Source organism: Trifolium pratense, linkage group LG6 (assembly GCF_020283565.1).
Source record: "Trifolium pratense cultivar HEN17-A07 linkage group LG6, ARS_RC_1.1, whole genome shotgun sequence".
NCBI lineage: Eukaryota > Viridiplantae > Streptophyta > Magnoliopsida > Fabales > Fabaceae > Trifolium > Trifolium pratense.
Genome location: NC_060064.1, coordinates 17,847,249 through 17,870,367, shown reverse-complemented (window position 1 = coordinate 17,870,367; position 23,119 = coordinate 17,847,249). Strand labels below are relative to the sequence as shown.

Here is a 23,119-nt window from a genome sequence, read left to right as displayed (position 1 = left end):
AGTACTATACTCATAAGGGGCAGGTTGCTACTCTACACGGGGACATTGAAGCTGCAAGAAGATGCTTTGACGCAGCGTCCAAAGGCAACAATTTCATTGGCAAGGCTCCTGACCCAAAGAAGCAAAAGCCTTCCTCGGAAGCACCACCAAAGCCTTCCCCGGAAGCATCATCAAGTCTGCCCGCCCCAAATGTGAGCTCTGTTGACCTCGACAGCCGCACCTCCAAGAAAGAGCACAAGGAGGAGAAAAAGCTAAAGAAGGAGGAGAAAGAGGACGACGAGGCGAGCAGAGAACATTATCGCCCCATTCCAGATGGAGACTTCGAGATAGTCCAGTTTGGCGAGGATCCAGAAAAAGGAGTCAAGATCGGGACAGGGCTCCCCGAGTTGGCGAGGAAGCAGCTGAAAGCTTGCCTTAGAGAAAATGCTGACTTGTTCACATGGCACGCTGCCGACATGCCCGGGCTGGATCCAAACATCGCTTGTCATCAACTTACTGTCGACCCACTTGCTAGTGCCGTAGTGCAACGTAGGCGTAGGCAGTCTCCCGAAAAAGCGGAGGCTGCTGAAAAAGCTGTAAAAGACCTCTTAGAGGCAAATTTTATTTCTGAAGCCAGATACACTACCTGGTTGTCAAACGTTGTACTAGTTAAAAAATCTAATGGAAAATGGCGCATGTGTGTTGACTATACCGATCTCAATAGGGCTTGCCCTAAAGATTCCTATCCTTTACCTTGCATTGATAAATTAGTCGATAATTCTTCTGGCTTTAAATTATTGTCTTTTATGGATGCATATTCAGGATACAACCAAATCCCAATGGCTGTGGCCGACAGGGGAAAAACAGCTTTCATGACCGAGTCGGGCAACTATTACTACAACGTAATGCCCTTCGGTCTAAAAAACGCTGGTGCTACATACCAGCGGATGATGAACAAAGTATTCCGGGCAGAAATAGGCGACATGCTCGAAGTCTACATGGACGACATGATCGTAAAATCCCATGAGGAAATCGACCATACCGCCCACTTACGTAAGGTCTTCGAGCAGGCCAGAAAACACAACATGCGATTCAACCCAGAAAAGTGCACCTTCGGGGTACGAGCAGGAAAGTTCCTCGGATTCTACCTAACAGAACGAGGAATCGAAGCCAACCCCGACAAATGTCGTGCCTTTACAGAGCTCCCAACTCCGAGCAACAAAAAATCCATACAAACCCTGAACGGAATGCTGACCTCATTGTCCCGCTTCGTAGCAAAATCTGCTCAACACGCATTACCGCTTTTCAAATTACTAAGGAAAGAAGCTGTGTTCGAATGGACGGACGAGTGCGAACAGGCCCTCCAACATCTCAAGAAGGCCCTGTCCGAACCCCCAGTCCTCTCGCGCCCGGATGTCGAGGAGGTGTTATACATCTACCTCTCCGTCGCATCCGAGGCCGTCAGCGCAGCCCTTGTCCGCGAAACAACGGAAGGACAAAAACCAGTGTACTTTACAAGCAAGGCTCTCCAGGGGCCCGAACTCAGATATACACAAATCGAGAAGGTGGCCCTTGCCTTGATCAACGCAGCAAGAAGACTACGTCACTACTTCCTAGCACACACAATCATAGTACGAACCGACCAACCCATCAAATCATTGCTTGGTCGACCAGACATGGCGGGCAGGATGCTCAAATGGTCCCTCGAGCTTTCCGAATTCGACATTCGTTACGAAAGCAGGAAAGCGCTAAAATCACAAGTCCTAGCAGACTTCGTGGCCGAAATGACGAGTCCAGCCTCCTCGACAAGCGAGGCAGACAAATGGACAATATTCGTCGACGGAGCGTCAAGCTCCACGGGAGCAGGAGCAGGAATTATCCTGGAAAACGAAAATGGGATCATCATCGAAGTTTCCCTAGCACTATCCTTCCCGACATCAAATAACCAAGCAGAATACGAAGCCTTCCTAGCAGGGCTACGGTTGGCCGAGGACATGGAGGCAAAAGAAGTAAAAATTTTCACAGATTCACAACTTGTCGCCTCACAAGTACTGGGAGAATATCAAGCCAAAAATGATAATCTCTCTGAATATCTAGCATTAGTGAAGGAAAAAATCACTAAGTTCGAATCCGTGGAGGTGCAACACGTTCCACGCGAGCACAACAAACGGGCAGATATCCTGTCCAAACTGGCGAGCACAAAAAAGAAAGGTGGAAACAAATCCGTCATTCAGGAAGTACTCCCCCGACCAAGCATCGAGAAGGCGAGCAACGTCCTCGACATAAATGTCATTGGCGACCAAAATTGCTGGATGACCCCCGTGTACAACTTCCTCGCGAATGGAACCCTCCCTGACGATCAGAAAGAGGCAGCAATAATTAGACGTCGAGCATGCGCATATGTCATCCTCGACGGAAAGTTATATAGAAGAGGATTCTCAATCCCACTCCTTAAATGTGTCGACGAGGAAACGGTCGACTATATCTTGCGCGAGGTACACGAGGGAATCAACGCCCAGCATCTGGGAGGAAGATCGCTGGCCAGGAAAGCTCTTCGAGCAGGATACTACTGGCCCACCATGCAGCAAGACGCAAAGGACCATGTGAAGAAATGCGACAAATGTCAACGACATGGGGACATGCACCTAGCTCCTCCCCACCAACTCAAATCTTTGTCGTCACCATGGCCCTTCGCTTGGTGGGGCATGGACATACTTGGCCCCTTCACAAAGGGACTCCACCAAAATAAATTTCTGATAGTCGCCGTGGACTATTTCACCAAGTGGGTAGAGGCTGAACCCCTCTCCGACATAACGTCGTTCAGGATACTCCGTTTCTTCAAACGCGACGTACTCTGCCGATTTGGGATACCACAGGCCGTCGTCACGGACAACGGGACACAATTCACGGACAAAGGTTTCCAAGACTTCCTCGCTGCCCTGGGGACTAAGCAACATTTCACTTCCGTGGAACATCCCCAAACTAACGGGCAAGCCGAGGCCGCCAACAGAGTAATCCTGCGCGGCCTACGTCGAAGATTGGACCAGAACAAAAAGAAATGGGTCGAGGAGCTCGAAAGCGTCCTTTGGGCCTATCGCACAACACCACACTCCACAACCGGGGAGACTCCATTTAGAATGGTATATGGAACAGAAGCAGTCATCCCCGTGGAGGTGGGCGAGCCATCTCGCCGAACCGAGCAACCGCTCGAAGAAGAAATGAACGATGAAGCTCTCCGTGAAGAGCTTGATCTCGTCGAAGAGATCCGCACGGGGGCATCCCTTCGGGAAGCCACCCTTAAACAAAAAATAGCTGCCCGACATGACGTCAAAGTCATCAAAAGAGAATTTGAAGTGGGCAGCCTCGTCTTGAGACGAAATGCTAAGGACTCCCAGGATGGCAAACTGGCGGCCAACTGGGAAGGACCATATCGCGTCATTGACAAAACAGAAAATGGCGCGTATTATCTCGAGGATCTTCGAGGAAAGAAACTTCCTCGACCTTGGAACGCCCAAAAATTAAAACAGTATTATAGCTAAGTTATTGCCAAACTAAAAAACACTTTTAAAAGGCTGCTCGGATCCTCTAGCAACGAGCCCGACACCTCGACAACGGAAAGCACGCGGGCACACGTGCTGGATCCAAACAATTGAAAAGGAGATACTCTGGCTCAGGAAGGGCAGAGTGTCTCCCCGACGAGGATGACCTTTGAGACAAGCTCCTCGTCTTCGTGCCAAGGCTTAACGCCCAGCTCGCGATGGGAAGTTCAAGCCGCGGTGGCGGGCACAACAACGTGTCGGCGTCCGTATTAGCCTCAGAAAACAACTCTAGGCGCTTAGTTAGTTCCCTAAACTTTCTAAGTTAAATCCGAGGACGACCTCCTCGACGAAACGCGCTCGCAACAAAAAACTTACAAATATAAAAACGGTTTTGTCGGGCAGGCATACAACAATGTCGAGCACGTATACGAGTATCAAAACCAAAAATTTGTTAAGTTAAAAACGAGCAAGCATAAAGACATGCATATTCCACGCAGGCATAACTTAGCAAAACGAAAAAATAATTTAAACATACAAACGAGGAGCAGGAAACAAACGAGCAGGATTAAAGAACGAGCGTCACTGTTATAAATTACCGGGCATAAAAACCCATTTGTCAAATGTTACAAAAACCGGGCACGCAGGCCCCCAAAAATAAATTGTCAGAAAAGCAAATAAAGCACAAGACAATGGCGCCCAGGCCGAAAAATTAATTTGTCGAGGAGACCTAATGGCTTTCATCGTGACCTTCCTTATCCTCCTCAGGATTCTTATCCTCCTCGACAACATCATCCTCAACCTCATCCTCCTCGTCTTCACCATCACCTTCCTCCTCATCCAACTTTTCCTCCTCGAGCTCCATCTCCTTGTACTCTTCAGGGATGATGATCTGCCCGTTCTCAACTCGCTTGAGCTTGTGAATGCCATCAGTAATCAAGCCATGCTCGGCATTCACAACCTTGAGTTGGGCGATCGCATTCTTTCACCCGTGCACCATACTCGCCAACATCAAGCCCCCTTGCCTTTTGATTTCCATCACCAGGTCTCCTCGAGTTGCAAACTTGAGAGTTTCCTCCTTCTCATCCTCAAGAGGGGCACACTTGGCTTGCAACATAGCCACTTCTTCCATCAGCTTACCCCTCTGCTCGGCACTGCTGACTTTCAGGTCCTCGAGCACCTTATTCGTCTTCTCCAGCTGCTCAGCGGTAAGTCGGGCCTCCTCCATATTCTTGAAATAATTTTCCTGCTTGCTCCTAAGGTCGAGCAGATCATTTTCCAACAAAGCAATCTCAGCCTCCAGCTTCCTGTTTTTAGCGGCTAGCTTCTCAGCCTCGAGAGTTGGCCCCCCTTCATTTAATACCAAGGCTGTCTCCGCCAGCCGGATGACAGCAGCAATATCCTCGTTCAACTGGTTCTGTCGGGCGGTTGAAGAAACACCCAAAATGTAATTCTTCTCCGATGCAGGCACCTGGAGGGGATTCGTATCAAAAAATTTCCTGTTGCTCAAGCACGCGGGGAGGACGAAACCACCGTCCCCCTCCGACAGGTCGACGATAGGCGTCATCTGCTCTTCCCTCTGTCTCTTCACCCGGCCAGACCCGGTCCCAGCTGAGCTCCCCACCGGTGAAGATTGGGTGAAGCTCCCCGACGCAGTTTGCTCGGCAACCAAAACATTAGGCTTGGATTTCCTCGCCTTTTTCTTTGACTTCTCCCCTTTTTGCTCAGCAGCTATCCTCATCAGCTCGGAAGCAAGATCAGCCATTCTACCTGCAAAGTCAGAAACATGGTCAGAAACACGGGGAGAAACTCAAAACTTCAAAAATGCTGAATATAAAACAAGTAAAAAACGCGCAGGAATTAAAATAGATACCCAACAAAGTGTCCTCGGCAGAAACAGTTCTGCACGACAATAATAATCTGGTATTAACAAAACGAGGTTCGATCCTCGGTCTACCATGCTTATCCAAAGCAACATCCCCTAAGCTGGTTATAACTTTGCAAGGCTTAAAGCCATCCACATACACTTTCAGCTTCTCAAAGCCCGCCATCTCTGCCGGGGACAGGTCCTCGCCAGCCGTTAAGTACTCGTCGGTCCGCAATAAGAAATGCCCCGACGACCATGACAGCGGGAAACGCAGGCTCCACTCCGTTACCTGCTCTCCCTCCTCGTCCAACTGAGGAGACCCATCCTCAAGGAATACAGGCCTGTCCATATATAAAGAGTTCAAAGCAAACTCCGTCACCGGCCTCACTACGTAGTACCTCTCCTTGAAACCCCGAGCAGACTCCACGAACATCTTAAATATCTTGCTCGATTGATGCTTCAAGGAAATCCAACCTTGCTGGTCCCCGACCTTCTGTCGTTGGATTTTGAAGATATAGAAAAATAAAGAAACAGTGGCCTCCACCTCCAGATATCGACAAAGAATCTGGTACGCCCGGATGAACGCCAACGCGTTTGGATGAAGCTGGGAGGGAGCTACCCTTAACCGGCCAAAAATCTCGGCTTCGAGGTTGTTGAAGGGCAAACGATATCCCATCTCCTTGAACGCCAGTTCGTACATGGTAAATCCACCTTCCGTGTACGGCGAACAAATCCGCTCCCCCTCAGCAGGTATGTGAACCTCCCAGTTGACCGCGCCAGCCTCCTCGACGATGGTAAAAAGCCGGGGATCCTGAGCGGTAATTGTCGAAGCAATGCCCCGAGGCTCGGGCGCAACCCAGGCCAGTTCCGGATCTGTTATGGTGTCGACCAGCTTATGTTTTGACGCCGCTTGGCTCCCCGTAGCCTCCTCTGTGTCTGACATTTCGAACACCTAAAAAGCAGCGAAAATAAAGTGAATTCGACAGTCATATCAAATCCACCCTTTCACCACAATTCAAGTGAAAGGGCGTGTAATAGGGCGAGGACGCTGTCCCCGACCAAAAGCCCTTATCAAAATGGCAAAACAAAGACAAAAACAGAGGAGACGAGGAGAACCATTTAACAAAAACGGGAGAAGCTCCCCGACACAAGCTCAAAACGTTGCTCGACGCTTAGAAGCAAACTTAGTTTTGCATAAAATCCTAAAGTCAAAAACGGGGAGAAGGTCCCCGACACAGAGTTTTTACAAACTCATTTTTCTCAAAAGAAAAAGCGGGGAGAAGGTCCCCGACATTCATACAATTCATAAAGACGCTCAAAATATTCGCGAAGGCGGAAACGGGGAGAAGGTCCCCGACACAAGGGTCAACTAACCTAGTTTTTTGCTACAATAAACGGGGAGAAGAAACAACACTCTCCTCCCCGACATAAAACCCAGAATTCCCAGAAATTCAAACTACTCATGGTGTTCTTTGCAGAACCCAGAAGATTCATCTTCATATTCATCACTTTTGCCCAGAAACGCATGAATGTTCATCAACATTCAAACGATTTTTCCAGAAACCCATATGTTCTTCATTTTCCCAGAAAGTCTAACGAAAAACAGGCTTGAATCTAACGAGAAAAGGTCAAGGATTTAAGGCACCAACACATAGGGCAAAATGGGTACAAAACAAACCCAAAAACAACAGAAGCAAAAGGCAAATAAAAGCAAAACTACAAGTAAAGTTCAAAGGGCCAAAACGCATGAAAATGCAAACACAGAGTTACCATCAACATAGAGTGGATCTCAAAATCAAAGAGGAAAAAGAACTTTGGTTACCTTTGATTAGGAAGAAATTCGAAGTTTGGAGCTTGAAGTCTGCGGGCTTGGAACACGAACCTTTGGAATACGAATGGCAACAGCAAATAGCAAGCAGCAACAAGTGCAGAGGAAACAAACAGGTGAAGAAGGGAAAAGTTGCAAATGACCTTTCTTCCCCCTATTTATAGACTCTCCAAACCCTGCACCTACATCACAAAAAGATACGCCCCTTTCATCACCACCGTTGATCAAAATCTTACGGCCCTGATTAAAAGCCATCAAATGGCCCTGATTCAATCTAATGAAAATTGAAGAGACGCGCCAATCCAACGGCTTACACGCCTCCTCGTAAAACGAAGCAACAGACGCGTGTTCCCAATGTCATCATTGCACCCGTCAAATAGCCCATACACGTGGCAACAAAAGATGAAGAATCCGTCTTTTCACATCCCATCGAACAGACCACGCGTCTCTCGAGGGACTCATCGTCATCACCAACGCAATTATCTCCCCGACATAACGGACAAGCGCGAATTACGGGCAAGCAAAACAAACGCCATAAATAAACGTGCCCGCAAAAACAGGCAACATCAACAAGATGCACTTAACACAACACCTCCTCGACAACCCGTCGAGGAAAGTAAAAGCAAATGACCTAGAAAGGCAAAATTCCTTCCCCGTAATTTCCTCCACGAACATCCTGGCACGCGTCACGAGCAAAAGGAAGTTTCCTCCTTGGATAATTCTCCTCGTCGTGCCAAGGAGGAATTTACGAGCAATATACAAATGCGCTCCTCGCGCAAACGAGCAACAATCATGGCCAATGAATTATGAACTCCTCCTAGGAGTGACGGGGAAAACAACTCCTCGACATACGGGGCCTGGACCTTAAGTCATTACTCCTATGCCTAGGAGCAACGACTTGGGGGGCTCCTGTTCTGGACTGGGCCAAGAGCTGGCCCAATCCCTTCTGCCCGACATTTGGGGCACAGCCCAATAAGGGGAGACTTCCCCGACACGTCAGCTAATGACGTGCCTTGCTCGACATAATGGGTAAGCAGCACGTCAAACACGTGCTCGCCTAACCATGCATGCCGATCCATTCAACCGTAGCTTAACAGCTAAGCAGCACGTTTAGCACGTGCTCCTTTATCCAAGCACACCTGTCATCGAGCCTATCCCTTACCCGCGAATAGCGGAACGGCTCCAACCAAGATAGAGGCAAATAACGGCCTTCCCCTACGATACAGGGACTATCTTGGCAGTTGAGTCTACTGGGCCGGTTATCCCGGCCCAATAGACCAACCTTTGGCCCAGCGCTGGGGGCACTATATAAGCTCTCCTAGACAGGAGAGCCAGGTATTCTGAATCATTATTCAATACACATTCTCTCTCTTCTTTTGTATCTCTCTGTTCACTTTGCTGACTTAGGCATCGGAGCACCTGCAGGTACAAACCCCCCCTTCGGTGTGGAAGCTTGCTCAACGGACCGGCCATCAATCTATTCTGATCACCAGGTACGATCATATTCAACTTGAAATAGTAAGAATATTGTCTTTATCTTTTTGGATAACAGGCCAAATACAAAAGGGGATGTTGGTAGTCCATTCTTTATTGGGCTCAGTTTCAGCCCATTTAGCCATTTTATGGGCAGCTTGGTTTGCTTTCCTTTGAACCCATTTGATATCTGAACTAGGGTTTCCCTTTAGGAAGAGTATGCATCGTCTTACCACTTTCCCCCAGCTTTTGAATATGTTGCTTTGATCCTTAACCGCTTTAACAATGACTTGGGAGTCCATCTCAAAGATAACACTCTGTTCACCAAGCTTTTCGATCCATTCTATAGCATCCATTAATCCCATTGCTTCACCAGTAATAACGTCCGCCGATCCGTTGTGAGTTCTCGTTGCAACCCCGACGGTGCTTCCATCCGACCGCCGTAGAACCAGCCCCGTTGACCAATGGCCATCACTGCTTAGGTGAGCATCCACATTGATCTTCAGGGTGCCCCTAGGCGGTGGACTCCAGCTGATGTCGTTGCTGCATCCGTTCCTTCTCACTTGAGGATCTTGGATATGTTGTTCCCGGCCATGCGTCTGGTATTCCTGTAGCTGATTTAAAGCCGTGGAGCTAATTTCTTGAGGAGGTAAGTTTTTCCCTTGAAAAACCAATACATTTCTCGCATACCAAATCCCATAAATGATTGCAGTTATCTTCTCTATGCATTCCTTGTTTGTGTTGTTTATCATATAATTAATCCAATCATAGAAGTCTGTGAGTTGATTTTGCCCTAGGTTTAGGGTCAGGGCTGAGGCAAACCAGGTTTGTTTTGCCCATTCACAATCTAGGAAAACATGATGAATTGTTTCCATGCTATTTGAGCAGCGAGGGCATAAGGGATCACACCTGACCCCTCTTTTGAACAAGTTGTTCTTTACTGGTAAGGCATTATGAAGCACTCTCCATAGCAGGTGGCTGTGTTTAGGGGGCACTTTTAGCTTCCAAAGGACATTCCAGATGTGTTGAGAGTTATTTGATGGACTAGCATTAGGGAGATTACCCCATTCCATAATGGCATGATAGCCTGATTTGACTGAGTATTGGCCATCCTGTGTGCAGTCCCATGTGAGCATGTCAGGTTGAGTTTTGTCAATGATAGGAATATTTAGAATCATCTGAGCCTCATAGGGGAGGAAAACTTGATTTATTATATCTATATTCCATTCATTGTAGTTACTATCCATAAGCTCTTTCACCTTGGTTAGATTCAAGTTATTGGGTTTTGGTCTGCCCTTGTATGTAGCACCTTTTTGTTGCATCCAATTGTCCTCCCAGATATTTATATCGTCCCCATCTCCAATGAACCAGTAGTTGCCTCTTTTAATAACCCAACTGGCCTGCATAATACTCCTCCAGGTGTAACTCATCACTTGCTTATGCTTTGCATTTAGGAAGCTTTCATTTGGGAAATACTTTGCCTTAAGGACTTGGGCCACTAGGGAGGTTGGTTTGGTGATAAGCCTCCACCCTTGTTTAGCTAACAAAGCCTCATTGAAGGCTCTTAGATCTCTGAAACCCAGCCCTCCATTTCTTTTCTGAGTGCACACCTTTGACCATTTCAGCCAATGCATTTTCCTTTGGTCAGTGGTACTACCCCACCAGAAGTTACATATCATTTTTTCTAGTTGTTCACACACTCCTTTTGGGATGAGAAAGCAACTCATAAGATAAGTAGGGATTGCTTGGGCTACAGCTTTGATTAGGGTGCCTCTTCCAGCAAAAGATAGATTTTTTTCCTTCCAACCTTTGAGCTTTTTCCATATTTTTTCTCTGATATAGTTAAAGATCTGCTGTTTAGATCTTCCATGCACTATGGGCATGCCTAAGTATTTTGAGAAATATTCTGAGATTTGCATGGGCAGGATTCTAGAGATCTCCTCTTTTATTCCATTAGTGACTCCTTTACTAAAAACCATTTCTGATTTTGTTAAGTTGACTAGTTGTCCAGAAGCTTTTTGATATGTTTGAATAATATCTTGGATGGTTGAGACCTCCTTGTTAGTTGCCCTGCAAAACATTAAGCTGTCATCAGCAAAGAATAAGTGGCTAATTTCAGGGGCCCCTTGGGAAATTCTGATCCCATGGATTAGTTTTTCCTGCTGGGCTCTAGAAATTAGTCCAGATAATACATCAGCACAGATGATAAAAAGGTAGGGTGAGAGAGGGTCTCCCTGTCTAAGTCCCCTCTGGGGGTAAAATTCTTGAGAGGGATAGCCATTGATGAGGATGGAGAATTTAACAGTGGTGACACATTTCATAATAGTTTGGACCATAGTAGCTGGGAATCCCATAGTGACCATAGTAGCTTCAAGGAAGTCCCATTCTACCCTATCATAAGCCTTTGCCATATCAGTCTTGATACCCACATAACCTGTTTTCCTCTTTGTTTGGGCAAGATAATGAAAAATCTCTGAAGCTATCAGAGTGTTGTCAGTAATGAGTCTGCCTTGTATGAAGGCACTTTGGTTGGGGCTAATCACCTCTGGAAGGATAGTTTTAATTCTATTTGCAATGGTTTTAGTAATAATCTTGAGGGTGACATTACAGAGGGAGATGGGTCTAAAGTCATTAGGTAGGGCAGGGTTAGTAATTTTAGGAATGAGGCAAATGTAGGTGTTATTTAGTTGGCTAGGGTCACCATTGTTGTTGAGAACATTAAGAACCATTTCAGTTACTTCCTTTCCTATTATTTCCCAGTGAGTATGATAGAAGATAGCAGGTAGGCCATCAGGGCCAGGGGCTGCTAGTGCCTTCATATCCTTTATAGCTTGAAACACCTCCTCTTTGGTAAAAACTTTATCTAGTTCCTGATACATTTCATTGTTGATTTTCCCTGCAACCACCTGTGTGGTTTCAGCAATTCCTTGAGTGTCTTGCTTTTTAAATAAGGCTTTGAAGTGTTCAACCAGAACTTTCTCAATGCCATCATCATCATTATGTGTATAACCCTGGGTGTCAGTTATTTTTTCAATTTTGTTTTTGCTTCTCCTAATCTTTGCCTTCATATGGAAAAACTTAGTGTTCTTGTCCCCATGTTGTAGCCATAATTCTCTGGATCTTTGCTTCCACCAAGTTTCTTCACAGTTTAGGACATTATCTAGTTCCTGCTCTTTTTCCTTAATCTGTGTTGTGAGGTTTTGGATGCCATTTTGATCATTCAGCATTTGTAATTCGTTTTGCAGGTTTCTTATTCTTCTAGGGATGACACCAAAAACATTGTTTCCCCATCTGTGCAGGGAGGATAGAGTGGCCGTGAGCTTTTTGGAGACATTTCCTCTGCAGATTTGCCAGGTATCTTTAACAACTTGGTAGTGATCGTTATCCCTTGTCCAAATATGTTCATATCTGATAGGTTTTGGGCCTTTTTTCCTGGTGTTCTGCCCTGCAAAAAGGTTAAATTCAAGTAATATAGGCATATGGTCAGATCTATATCTAAGGAGATGAGAGTTGCAATAGTTTGGAAATAGAGTTTTCCAAGCTGAATTTGCCATAAATCTGTCTAGTCTGGCTTTAATTAAGTGTTGGTTTTGTTGATTATTGGTCCAAATGTAGATGTCCCCCTTGTAGCCTAGGTCCTGCAAATCACATAGTGTTAGTGTAGATCTAAAAAGGTTAGTAATATTATTGTCAATTGGGTTACCCCCAAATTTTTCTGTGTCACTAGTGATGAGATTTAAATCTCCAAACAGAAGCCAGTTGTTGTTGTGATTAGCCTGATGGAGAGATTTAAGGAGGTCACAAGTGAGATGTTTGTTTTGATGTTGGGGATAACCATACACCCAGTAGCTTTCCATTGTGTAGAAGTAGTTAGATTTGTGATATGCATGTCAATATAGTTAAAATCAGTATCTTTTATTTCAATATTACAAGTACATTTATTCCAAAGTAGTATGAGGCCCCCAGATTTGCCATTGTTCCCATTAAGGGTACAATCCACATGGTAGATGATGTAAGTAGCAGCAAAGTTATTCTTAAAATGAGGGGAGATGTTGTGTAGCTTTGTTTCCATTAAGAAGATTATATCAGGTTTGTTGTTAGCTATGAGCTTTTTTAGGGCCCTAACTGTCCTGGGGTTGCCAAGTCCCTGACAGTTCCAAGACATGAGCTTCATTCTCCCTGGCCAGCCTGATCTTCCAGGCCTGCCATTGATTGTATTTCCATGTTGACTCTGCCATCTATGTTGGTGTCATAAGCCATCTTCAGCCTTTTAACTTGGTGATTTGCTTCTATGCTGGTTATTGCCTCTTTCTCTGTGTTCTGCAAGTATACATTCTTTTGCTGAACATTCCTGTCTAGGGTTAATTGTTGATTTGTGTTTTTATTGATTCCATTGTAGCTGTCTTCCTGTTGACTTGGTTCCTCCATGTTTTGGTTTTGATTGTTTTTCTCAGTGGGTTGGGATTGTAGTTTTATGGCTGCTAGTTGGGCTAGTAGGGCTGCTGGGACAGGGGGGCTGTATTTACCAAAATTTGGTGAGTGTGAGGGATTACTGTAGAATTTTCTATCTTTTTCGTCCATCTTCCTTCTTCCATACTGAGTAGATCTAATCCATGGTCCCAGTGGGGCTATAGTGTCTATATTGAGTGCACTATTTCTGCACAGTTTTGCTTCATGCCCTACAAGTCCACAATTAAAGCATGTTTGTGGCAGTTTTTCATACCTGTAGTCAATCCAGCATGTGCCATCAGTCGGGTTCCCAACATGGATTCCTGAAGGTATTGGTTTATGGATATTTATGGCCACTTTGATCTTTATGATGGTTTGCTTCCCAGGGTATTCATAGATTTCAGAGGCCTCAACCTCCCCTATTAGAGACCCTAAATGATTCCCCATAGCTTTTGTTTTACAGTGAGGGGGTAGTCCCCAAAGCTGGATCCATATAGGTACATGATCAAAATCCATTGTTCTTGGATCAGTTTCTCTATCCCAAGGTTTCACAATTAGCCAAGAATTTCTAAATATCCATGGATTGCCATATAGAATTCGATCTTGATCCTCAACATTGTTCATGAAGAATTGCAGAAATTTCCCTTCAATTTCTTGAATTTTGAACCCTGGTGGAGATCCCCAGATGTTCTCTAGCCCATTCTGAATAGAACTAGCAAAGATAGGTTTATTTGTGATGATTTTGCCCAAGATGCTGAGTTGACATGCCTTCAAGCCATCTTCTATGATTTGTTCAGGATAGTAACTAAAATGGGGCATGTTTGTTTAAGTATTTGTTCCACTGCATTCTGGTATATCATTGTGAGCATATGGATGATTTGGATCCATGTTTAGGGAGGTTCTTGGAGCAGTTTGGGTAAATTTTTTGTTTGGAGGGTCTGTTGAGAAATTTTGGTTTGTTGTTTGAGTGTATGTATTGTTAGGGTTATGCATAGGCACAGAGTAGTTTGGTTGAGGGATGATGAGACTGTTATTTGTTTTGTCACTAGGTATTTGAATGTAGGTTATGGCATTGGTTCTTGAAGCTTGAGGCGTGTTGTTGGTGTTTATAGAGTTAAAGTTTGTTGAGTGGGTTGTGTTGTTTATTGAATTTGCAGGTGCTTTGTTTTTGGGTTGTTTGGAGGCCATGGTGGAAAGGGTGAGGTAAAGGAAAAGGAGTAAAGAAGAAAATGTAAACAGCAGAGAAAGCACAGAGCTGAGAGGGCTCTCGAGAGTCTTACCAGATTTTGCAGAGATGAATCAGATTGATGGAGAGATAAGGAGTTAAAACCTGTTGAGACCACAAGGGAGATAGCAACGAAAACCAACACAAGATGAAAATTTTGGGAGGAGAGACTGATTCTTGGAGCAATCTTGGAGTTTCAGCAGATTTCTTCTTTCAGATTAACAGAGATGAATCAGGTTGATGGAGATATGAGAAGTTAAACCTGTTGGATCCAGTTGCACAGAGGAGTTCTGTTTACATCCACAAGGGAGATAACAACAAAAAACAACACATGATGAAAGTTTCGGAAGAAGAAGATGAAGATGAATCTTGGAGCATTCTTGATGGTTTTCAAAACTCAAACCCGATGGAGAATTAGTTTTTCAACGTTCCTCCTCATTAACCACAGTTCAATGTTTTAATTACAACCACTCAATGTTTCTACGACATAATATCACCATTGCAACATCAAGTTCCGGTACCTTTGTTTTTAAGTTTCTAGAATTTTTCCTTTGACGGCTAACTTGTTTTGCTTTATTTCATTCAGGTTGAAAAAAAAACAGAACATTTCAATATCACCATCCAACTACTTGAAAGCAAATCACGTGTATCTTAATACTATACATTTGAGGCTTATTTTCTAAGCTCTCATTTATTGTTCATTTTCAAATGCTTTGCTCACATTCATCCTCACACAACCATATTAAAAGCATACTTTAAAAAGGAAATATTTCAAATTCAAATAATAAAATTCCAAACATACAATTATAATTATAATTAGTATAATATAAATGAAATATAATAAATAAATCACAAATATATAACACATAAATAAATAAATTATATTATAAATATTATATATTAAATTTCGTGAATAATCGATATTCAAAGTCAATTTATTTTTTTAATAAATTTAAGTAATAATTAACCAAATTTGTTTAAATATTATAAAAATATAACCAAGTTTAAATTAATAATATATATTTATATTTCAAATAAAGTACATATTTATGAAAGATTATGGAAGAAAAAAATTTATTCACAAATTTTTTTTTCATGATTTTTTTTTCTAATAAAAAACGAATTTAAATACTAATTTTCATATTTAAATTATTATTTTATTATTATTTCAAAAGAAAATAATTTTTAAATCGAAATTATTATTTGAAAATAATTTGTACATTAATAGCATTAAATTGACTTCAATATTTCGAGATTTTTGGCTTTTTTTGGCTTGCTTAGAAAGTTGTTATAATTTTACTACCTAAATTAAAATTTTCATTGTTGTCAAATTTTGCTTATAATAAAGTCATTGTTTGTGTCTTGATTCAAATTCAAATTTCGTATCACAGATTTATTCAATATATAAAAGGTAGTATAAATCATGTGCATAGAACATTCCTAAAATATAATATTATATGTTGATTTATTTTTATTAGGGTAATTTAAAAGGAAACATTTAATTTCAAGTGATTGATATTGAAAAAATAAAGAAAAAAATTAAAAACATATTCTAAAAATTGTAGTCGGTTTATATATTTTATATAAATAAATTATTTGTTAAATTATTTTTATAATTAAAAGTAATAATCACGAAATTATTTAAAAATTATAATAATTTTTTCAAAGTTAATTTTAGTATTGCATTATAAGCATTTAATTTTCATGAGATTTTTTGCTTCTTTCTAATGTTTGTGTGTTAAATATTAAATTTTCTACAAAAAATCATAAGATGACATTCACCAAAAAAGGAATCAATATATTTGTTATTAATCGGTTTAATTACATATTATGGATAAAGTTACTTATATACCCATGTTTTTCCCTATATAAATGGTCTTTGGTTGAACATTCAAATCACACATTTTCCATCTCTTTTCTCTTTAGCTATTTTCTTTGTATTATTTTCAATTTTTCTATTTTCAATTTTTCTATTATCGATATTCTTCTTAATCTATATATTCATCATTCTTTTCACTTTTTGCAGATGTGGAACCCAAAAGAAGAATATAAGTGATATGTGAACTAGGGTTAAGTGATTGTTAATCATAATATATGAGTTTTAAGTGATTGTTAATCTTTCTCACAAGTATGAATGTAAATTAATTTTAAAGGTGTATTGTGTATTTTTTTTATATATAGAAAAGATGTAATATTTCTACCGTAAATATTATTTTACAGCTTAAGCAATGTGTTGCTTTGGTTTGAAAGATTATGTTATTGCTTTAGTATAATTAACTTTCATCTTTTTATTTATTATGATTTTTCTTTAAGAGTCTCATACATATATATCATAAGAAAAATTATAAAACGATGTTGTCATGAAAATGTGTTGTGTATATATAATAAACTATAAAATATTTTATATGAATTTTCATGTTATAAAATGAATTTGTTTTTTTTTTTAATGAATTGAAATAAATAAGCGAAATAAAATTTAAAATATTTTATAGGAATTCTCATACAGGATGTAACAAAGTAAAAAAAATATATTGAATTGAAACAAATTATATTTTATATGAATTCAAACTAATTTATAAAAATAAATAAATTTTAAATATTTTATATGAATTTTCGTGCAATATATGTAACAAAGTAATGTTAAATAAAATTAAATAAATAAACGAATTTAATTATAAAAATATATAATATTAAATGTTTTCTTTGTTAATTTTTTTATAATTGAATGAATTTTTATTTTTCTCATACATAAATAACATTAAATTGATTCCATGAAATTATTGAATTCCATTTTTTGATCCGAAATTATTGGCTTCCTTTAATAGATTGAATATTGAATTTAATGAATAGATCCATCCCGCAGCAAAATATAACACAGAGGAAAGGCAGTAGAAGACAACAATGTTCACAACACGTTAAAAACAAAATATTTTCTGTCAACCTGTGCAATCGGTTACCCGGTAAAGAAAGAAAAGAATTTTAAGTTTCAATGCTCCATACGTATGACTTTCACTAAAAAAAGTCAAACATAACATTGCGTTTAATTTGCATACTTAAAAAAGAAATAATTCAAATTGTTATTATCACAAATTTGTTTTCCAATAATTTGAAAACTTGAATAAATTAATTATTTTTGGTTGCAGGAATTTTTTTAACAAAATACAAGTTTAATTTTTTGTGCTTTTTTTTAAAATATGTTTTTATTTTAAACAAAAATTATTATAGTAAGGAAATAAAATGAATGAATTTATTTGTTGTTGTTGTATATATATATATATATATACATATATATAATCCTTTATGGTAAAATAAAATATGATTGTGCCATATTAATTTTTTTTCCTATTTTGAAAATGTAGTATCCCGTCCAATGATCGACTATTTAAGGGGATCAATTCTACCGTTCACTTGTGGGGGTCAATTTAAAATTAGAGTTTTTTTTTTTTTCTCCGAGAGGAATCAAACCTGAGCCCTTTGAGATGGGCACACTTCAAAGTCTCTAGCCAACATCATTATGTGAGTTTGTACTATATTAATTAATATTACTAAAGAAATACCGGAAACATTTATAATTTATGTGCAATTTTTTTATAATTTAGATATGATTTATATTTACTACCGGAAACCATCAACTACACACGCTTAAGATACCGTGCAAAGTTATTTTCTTAAATAAATTATTTTTTTTGTATAAAAGAAATTTCATTAATACCGGTAAAAAAATCTTTTATATAGAAAATAGAAATTTTAACATCATCACAAACTAAATGCATACTCACCATCATCTCTTTTGATATTTACTAGACCAATAAGAAAAAAATTCTAAATAAAAAATCAACAATGAATTAGTAGCAATCATTTGTGTATAATTTAATTTTTACAACGTCTATAATCAACAATGAATTATCTGTACTTTTCGTTTAAAACTTGAGGTTGACACAAAATCATTTGTTGGAGTTTTGAATTAGCACAAAAGAATAGTATGATATATGTCTATATACAACTATACTACCAAAAATTATACAACCACACTTTTTAGTACAATATACAAACTCGAAATAATTCATTCATGTTACTAACTCGACTCATCTTAAATTTTGAATTATTATAATCTTAATCTTAATCTTAATACTATACATTTGAGGCTTATTTTCTAAGCCTCATTTAATGCAAATTTTCAAATGCTTTGCTCACATTCATCCTCACATATTTGTATTTATTGCTCAATTTCAAATGTTTTGCTCACAATCATCCTACAGTATTTGTATTGAATATAGATATTTTAAAAAGGAAATATGTTAACTAATTTTTTTTCCGAGATTTGTCACAGCATCTGTATTATGACCGAGATTTGTCACTAATTGTAGGATATACTATAAAACAGGAATATATGAGATTGCTCACTAATAATATGTAGTTTTTTTTTTCCGGAAATTGTTATTAATTATTTATATAATTTTTTTTTACACAAAAAATTCAAATAATCAAATATATAATAATATAATAATATATAAAAAGGAATTGATTATTTACATTCAATACAAATTGATATTGATAGGCATAATTTTTTTTTTCGGCAATTGATTATTCTATATATTGACATTCATATATTTGTCCATTTAATTTAATTTAATTTTTTTTTTCCGGAAATTTGTCACAACATCTGTATTATATTGATAGACATAATATATAGTTTTTTTTTTCGGAAATTGTTATTAATTATTTATATAATTTTTTTTTACACAAAAAATTCAAATAATCAAATATATAATAATAATAATATATAAAAAGGGAATTGATTATTTACATTCAATACAAATTGATATTGATCGGCAAATATGTAATTATGTTTATAAAAAGTAATATTAATGTGGTGATCCTATTTCATAGCAATCAAAGCTGTCAAATTGTGGCACAATAGTATTAAAAAGGAAATATGTGGGGAAGATTGTTGCTTATAGTTTTTATGCTTTTTTTTTTTGGATCGCAAATATGTGGGGATGGTATGGATAAAGTCATTGTTTGTGTCTTGATTCAAATCATGTGCATAAAACATTCCTAAATTTTTATTAGGGTAATTTAAAAGGAAACATTTAATTTGACCAAATTACTCATATGTCCTTTTTTCACTATATATAGGACCTTAATCTCAACCCTAAAACTCATCATTTCTCAATTCTCTTCTCTTTAGTTATAGTTATATCTCTTTGTTTATTTTCATTGTTTTTTATTTACTTGAATTTTTAAGAAAATGCCTCCAAAATATAATTATATTTCTGAAATTTCTCCATCCAAAGAAACATGGAATGTATTGGTTAGAATTGTTCGCATGTGGTTTGTTAAAGATATGAATAGAGATGTGCTGCCATATTCTTTAGAAATGGTTTTGATGGATAAGAAGGTTTATTCACATCTTGATTTTCAATTTATTTTTTAAATTTTTTAAGCAATCATATCTAATTTTTTTTTTTTTTGTGTGTATTCTAGGGTGAAAAGATCCATGCAACAGTTCGAAGAACATTAATTTACAAATATGAAAAGGAACTCACTGAGGGCCATGTGTATTCCATAAGCAACTTTAGTGTTGCCACTAATGTGGGATCATATAGAACCACCAATCATGCCTATAAAATTAATTTTCAATTTGGAACTAAAATCAAAAAAATTGATGACAAGTTGATACCTGCTAATATATACATGATCAGTGAACCTCATAAGATTTTTAATGATAACTATGATACCGATTATTTGATAGGTTTGTCTATAATATATACTTAGCATAAAATTAAATAAACTTTCGTTTGTCTATAAAACTAAGACTTTCGTTTGTCAATTATTTATTTATTTTTTTAATAAATAAATAATGTAAAGTACTCCAAATTTTTAACCCAATACATCAAGTTTTTTTCTTTTATTTTTATTTATATTTTGGGATGGAGAGAGTAACTTATTAATCTTTATGTTTTGTTTAGTTATCGATTTAAGTGTATTCTACGTGGCCATTATGTGGACAAGCTGATTAATTTTTTAAAGTCTGATGCATCCGACAGTACATGTGTTGTATTGCTTTTTGGAAGGATGAATTTTTGGAAAGGTATCACATAACCCTCACCGTGTAATTTTAATAAGGCTTCGATGCTTAAACAAAATTCAACATAACTAAATTATAATTCAGGTATACCTCTGTTCAGAATTTCGGACAATATACAAGGGTGTTATTCAATCCAAATATTGATGCCGCTGCAGAATTGAAGCAAAGGTTTATAGTTTTCTCCTATTTACAGTATATACACGGAGTAGTTTGGAATGCATTTTATGTTCACTTAATAAAATATGTCTTTTATATCTATAGAATGCTGGACAGAACAATTTCTAAGCCTCATTCGATATATGCAATAAATGAAACTACAAAAGCACATGTATTGGATCAGTGGGTGTACAAAACAATTAGACATACTCTATCAACCCTTGGTTTATGTGCAATGGTAACCATTACTGATATTGATTTGTTTGTCTATTTTCATTTTAGATTTATGAAGTTGTACCTAAGTTGTCACAATTAAATATTGCAGGGGTCGGTGTACGCTATATTGGGCAAAGTAGAACATTTGGAACCTAACTGCGATTGGTGGTATTTATCCTGTGTATGCAATACCAAAGTGATTCCTTATGATAATATGTATTATTGGAGAACATGCAGTAGACGTGTTTTAATTGTTAGTCAAGGGTAAACATTTATTTTTTAAAATTTATATCAAAAGAAAATGTGTTTATTTATGGGTCATTCTAATATATCTAATGAAAGCATATATTAAGTTTAATTTAATAGTACTTTATGCTCATAAAATACAAAAATTTTAATATGAGATGTGTGAGCTCATGTAGCACAAATCCGTTATTACTTTAAATGAGATTCACCGTTTGATGATATATTTTTGTTAATGGTGTCAATAAATCGTAAGTTTGATTTCCTAAAATTTGACCATTAGTTTAGATATCACGAAAAGAAATTATATGAGTTATTTGATTTTCTAAAAATCGACCATTATTTTTTATCATGCGTTTTTTGTTACTCTATTCATCATAATTTTTATTTATGTTGTAAACAAAAATAAGTAAATTTTTAAAGGTTTGCCCCCGTGCTTGGCACGGGTATCATACTAGTATTTAGAAAAAAGAGAGTAGTATTAATTTGAGTAGGGTCATGGGGGTTCTAAAATTCAAATACTCAATACTTCCTAAGTGGACCGTAATATATTTGCATATCACATGATTAATTAATGTGCAAGGACATGTATTTGATTTTCCAAGCTTTTGAGTTAGTTAGAAAATCAGTTCCAGTAGAGAGAGAAAATGATTCATGAATAATGAGGAGAAAATATTTGTCATTAGCTTCTAAAGTTGCAATACACTTAGTCTTGAATTAGTTATTGATGGGGATATTATGTATATATGCTAGAGATAAAGAATTAAGAGTATAATTTTAAAAACAAACTTACCTTAAAACAAAATGATGTCATCAATCAAACATGATATCCACAAATCTCATTCATAATTTTAATTTGTACTATATTATGAAATGACAAAGTGGCCAAACAACTTAAAACTTATACACTTTGTCACTTGTGAACATTTAAGTCAAATAAAAATATTCAATTTAAATCAAGATATTAATGTCAAGTGGTGAATGAGTTCCTCTTATGACAAATTATTCAAAAGAGTCTAAATTTGACTCATGATACGAACAACTGTAGAGATTAATCCTTTTAAGATATCGGAGATCTATTAAGTGGTTGATCTTTTTCAACAAGTATTTTTTCATATACACCGATCATAAATTGATCTAAAATTAAATAATTAAGGAATTCAAATATCTACTACTACTTAGGTTACACTATATTAGTTGAATTAGTTATGTTTTAGTTGAAGGAAAAATTAAGATAACATTGGCCCCGTTTGAATTAGTTTATTTTTGAGCTTATGCAAACAACTTATGCAATTTTTATGTATTATTATAAGTTTGTCAATGTAGTTTATGATAAAATAACTTACAAAAAATAAAATTTTCACTAGTATAAACTTATAAAATAGCATAAAACATAATTTATATTATATAAATTCAAAAATAAATTAATTGAAACATATCACCATATTGTAGGATATATAAAATTCACAAGCAATTTAATATTAATTTGCTTAGCGTATAGTAGTTGTATGTATGTATAGGTGTGACCACGAGATAATATCATACGGAGAAAGTCATACCCGCTAGTAGCCAGCAGAACCATAGGATGGGACCCACACTATTTCCTTGATACTTCGTTTTAAGTTAATGAAAATGCTGAACGTTGTTACTGATCCACCGGTTAAATATGTGAGTATAGAAATTTTTTCTTGAAATTTGTGAATGCAATGTATTAAAAATGTAAAAAAAAAATGCTAAATAAGCTCCCGGGGCACTGTTTAAGGAAGCAAATATAGTAATATGACATTGAATTTTGTGCAGTCAACACCTCGAAAGTTTAAAAAGTATTATTTTCAATTTAAAAATTTCCTTTTTTGGTTTCCTTAACCAGTGCCCCGGGGGCACCGGTTAGCATAACCCATGTAAAAAATCATATTTTTATCATTAGTTTTGTCTTTTTATATGGTTAATTAATAACTAGTGTTTTGTGACACTTTTTAACACGACCCTTAAGTTAAATGTGATCTTTTGTGATATAGTCTATGTTAGGTATTATAGTGGGTGTATCATAATTACA

General features: G+C 37.8%; 1 protein-coding gene and 1 long non-coding RNA gene across 2 annotated transcripts; one reads left to right on the top strand and one right to left on the bottom strand.

The window, feature by feature from the left end:
• Nucleotides 1-8,715: 8,715 nt before the first annotated feature.
• LOC123891849 lies at nt 8,716-12,540 on the bottom strand. Its single transcript, XM_045941731.1, has one exon. It carries the CDS (start codon nt 12,538-12,540, stop codon nt 8,716-8,718), a length of 3,825 nt encoding a protein of 1,274 aa, XP_045797687.1.
• Nucleotides 12,541-20,226: 7,686 nt separating this feature from the next.
• LOC123890223 lies at nt 20,227-21,081 on the top strand. Its single transcript, XR_006802782.1, has 4 exons — nt 20,227-20,451; nt 20,549-20,616; nt 20,710-20,842; nt 20,930-21,081. It is a non-coding gene; the product is annotated as an uncharacterized LOC123890223 (long non-coding RNA).
• Nucleotides 21,082-23,119: the final 2,038 nt, after the last annotated feature.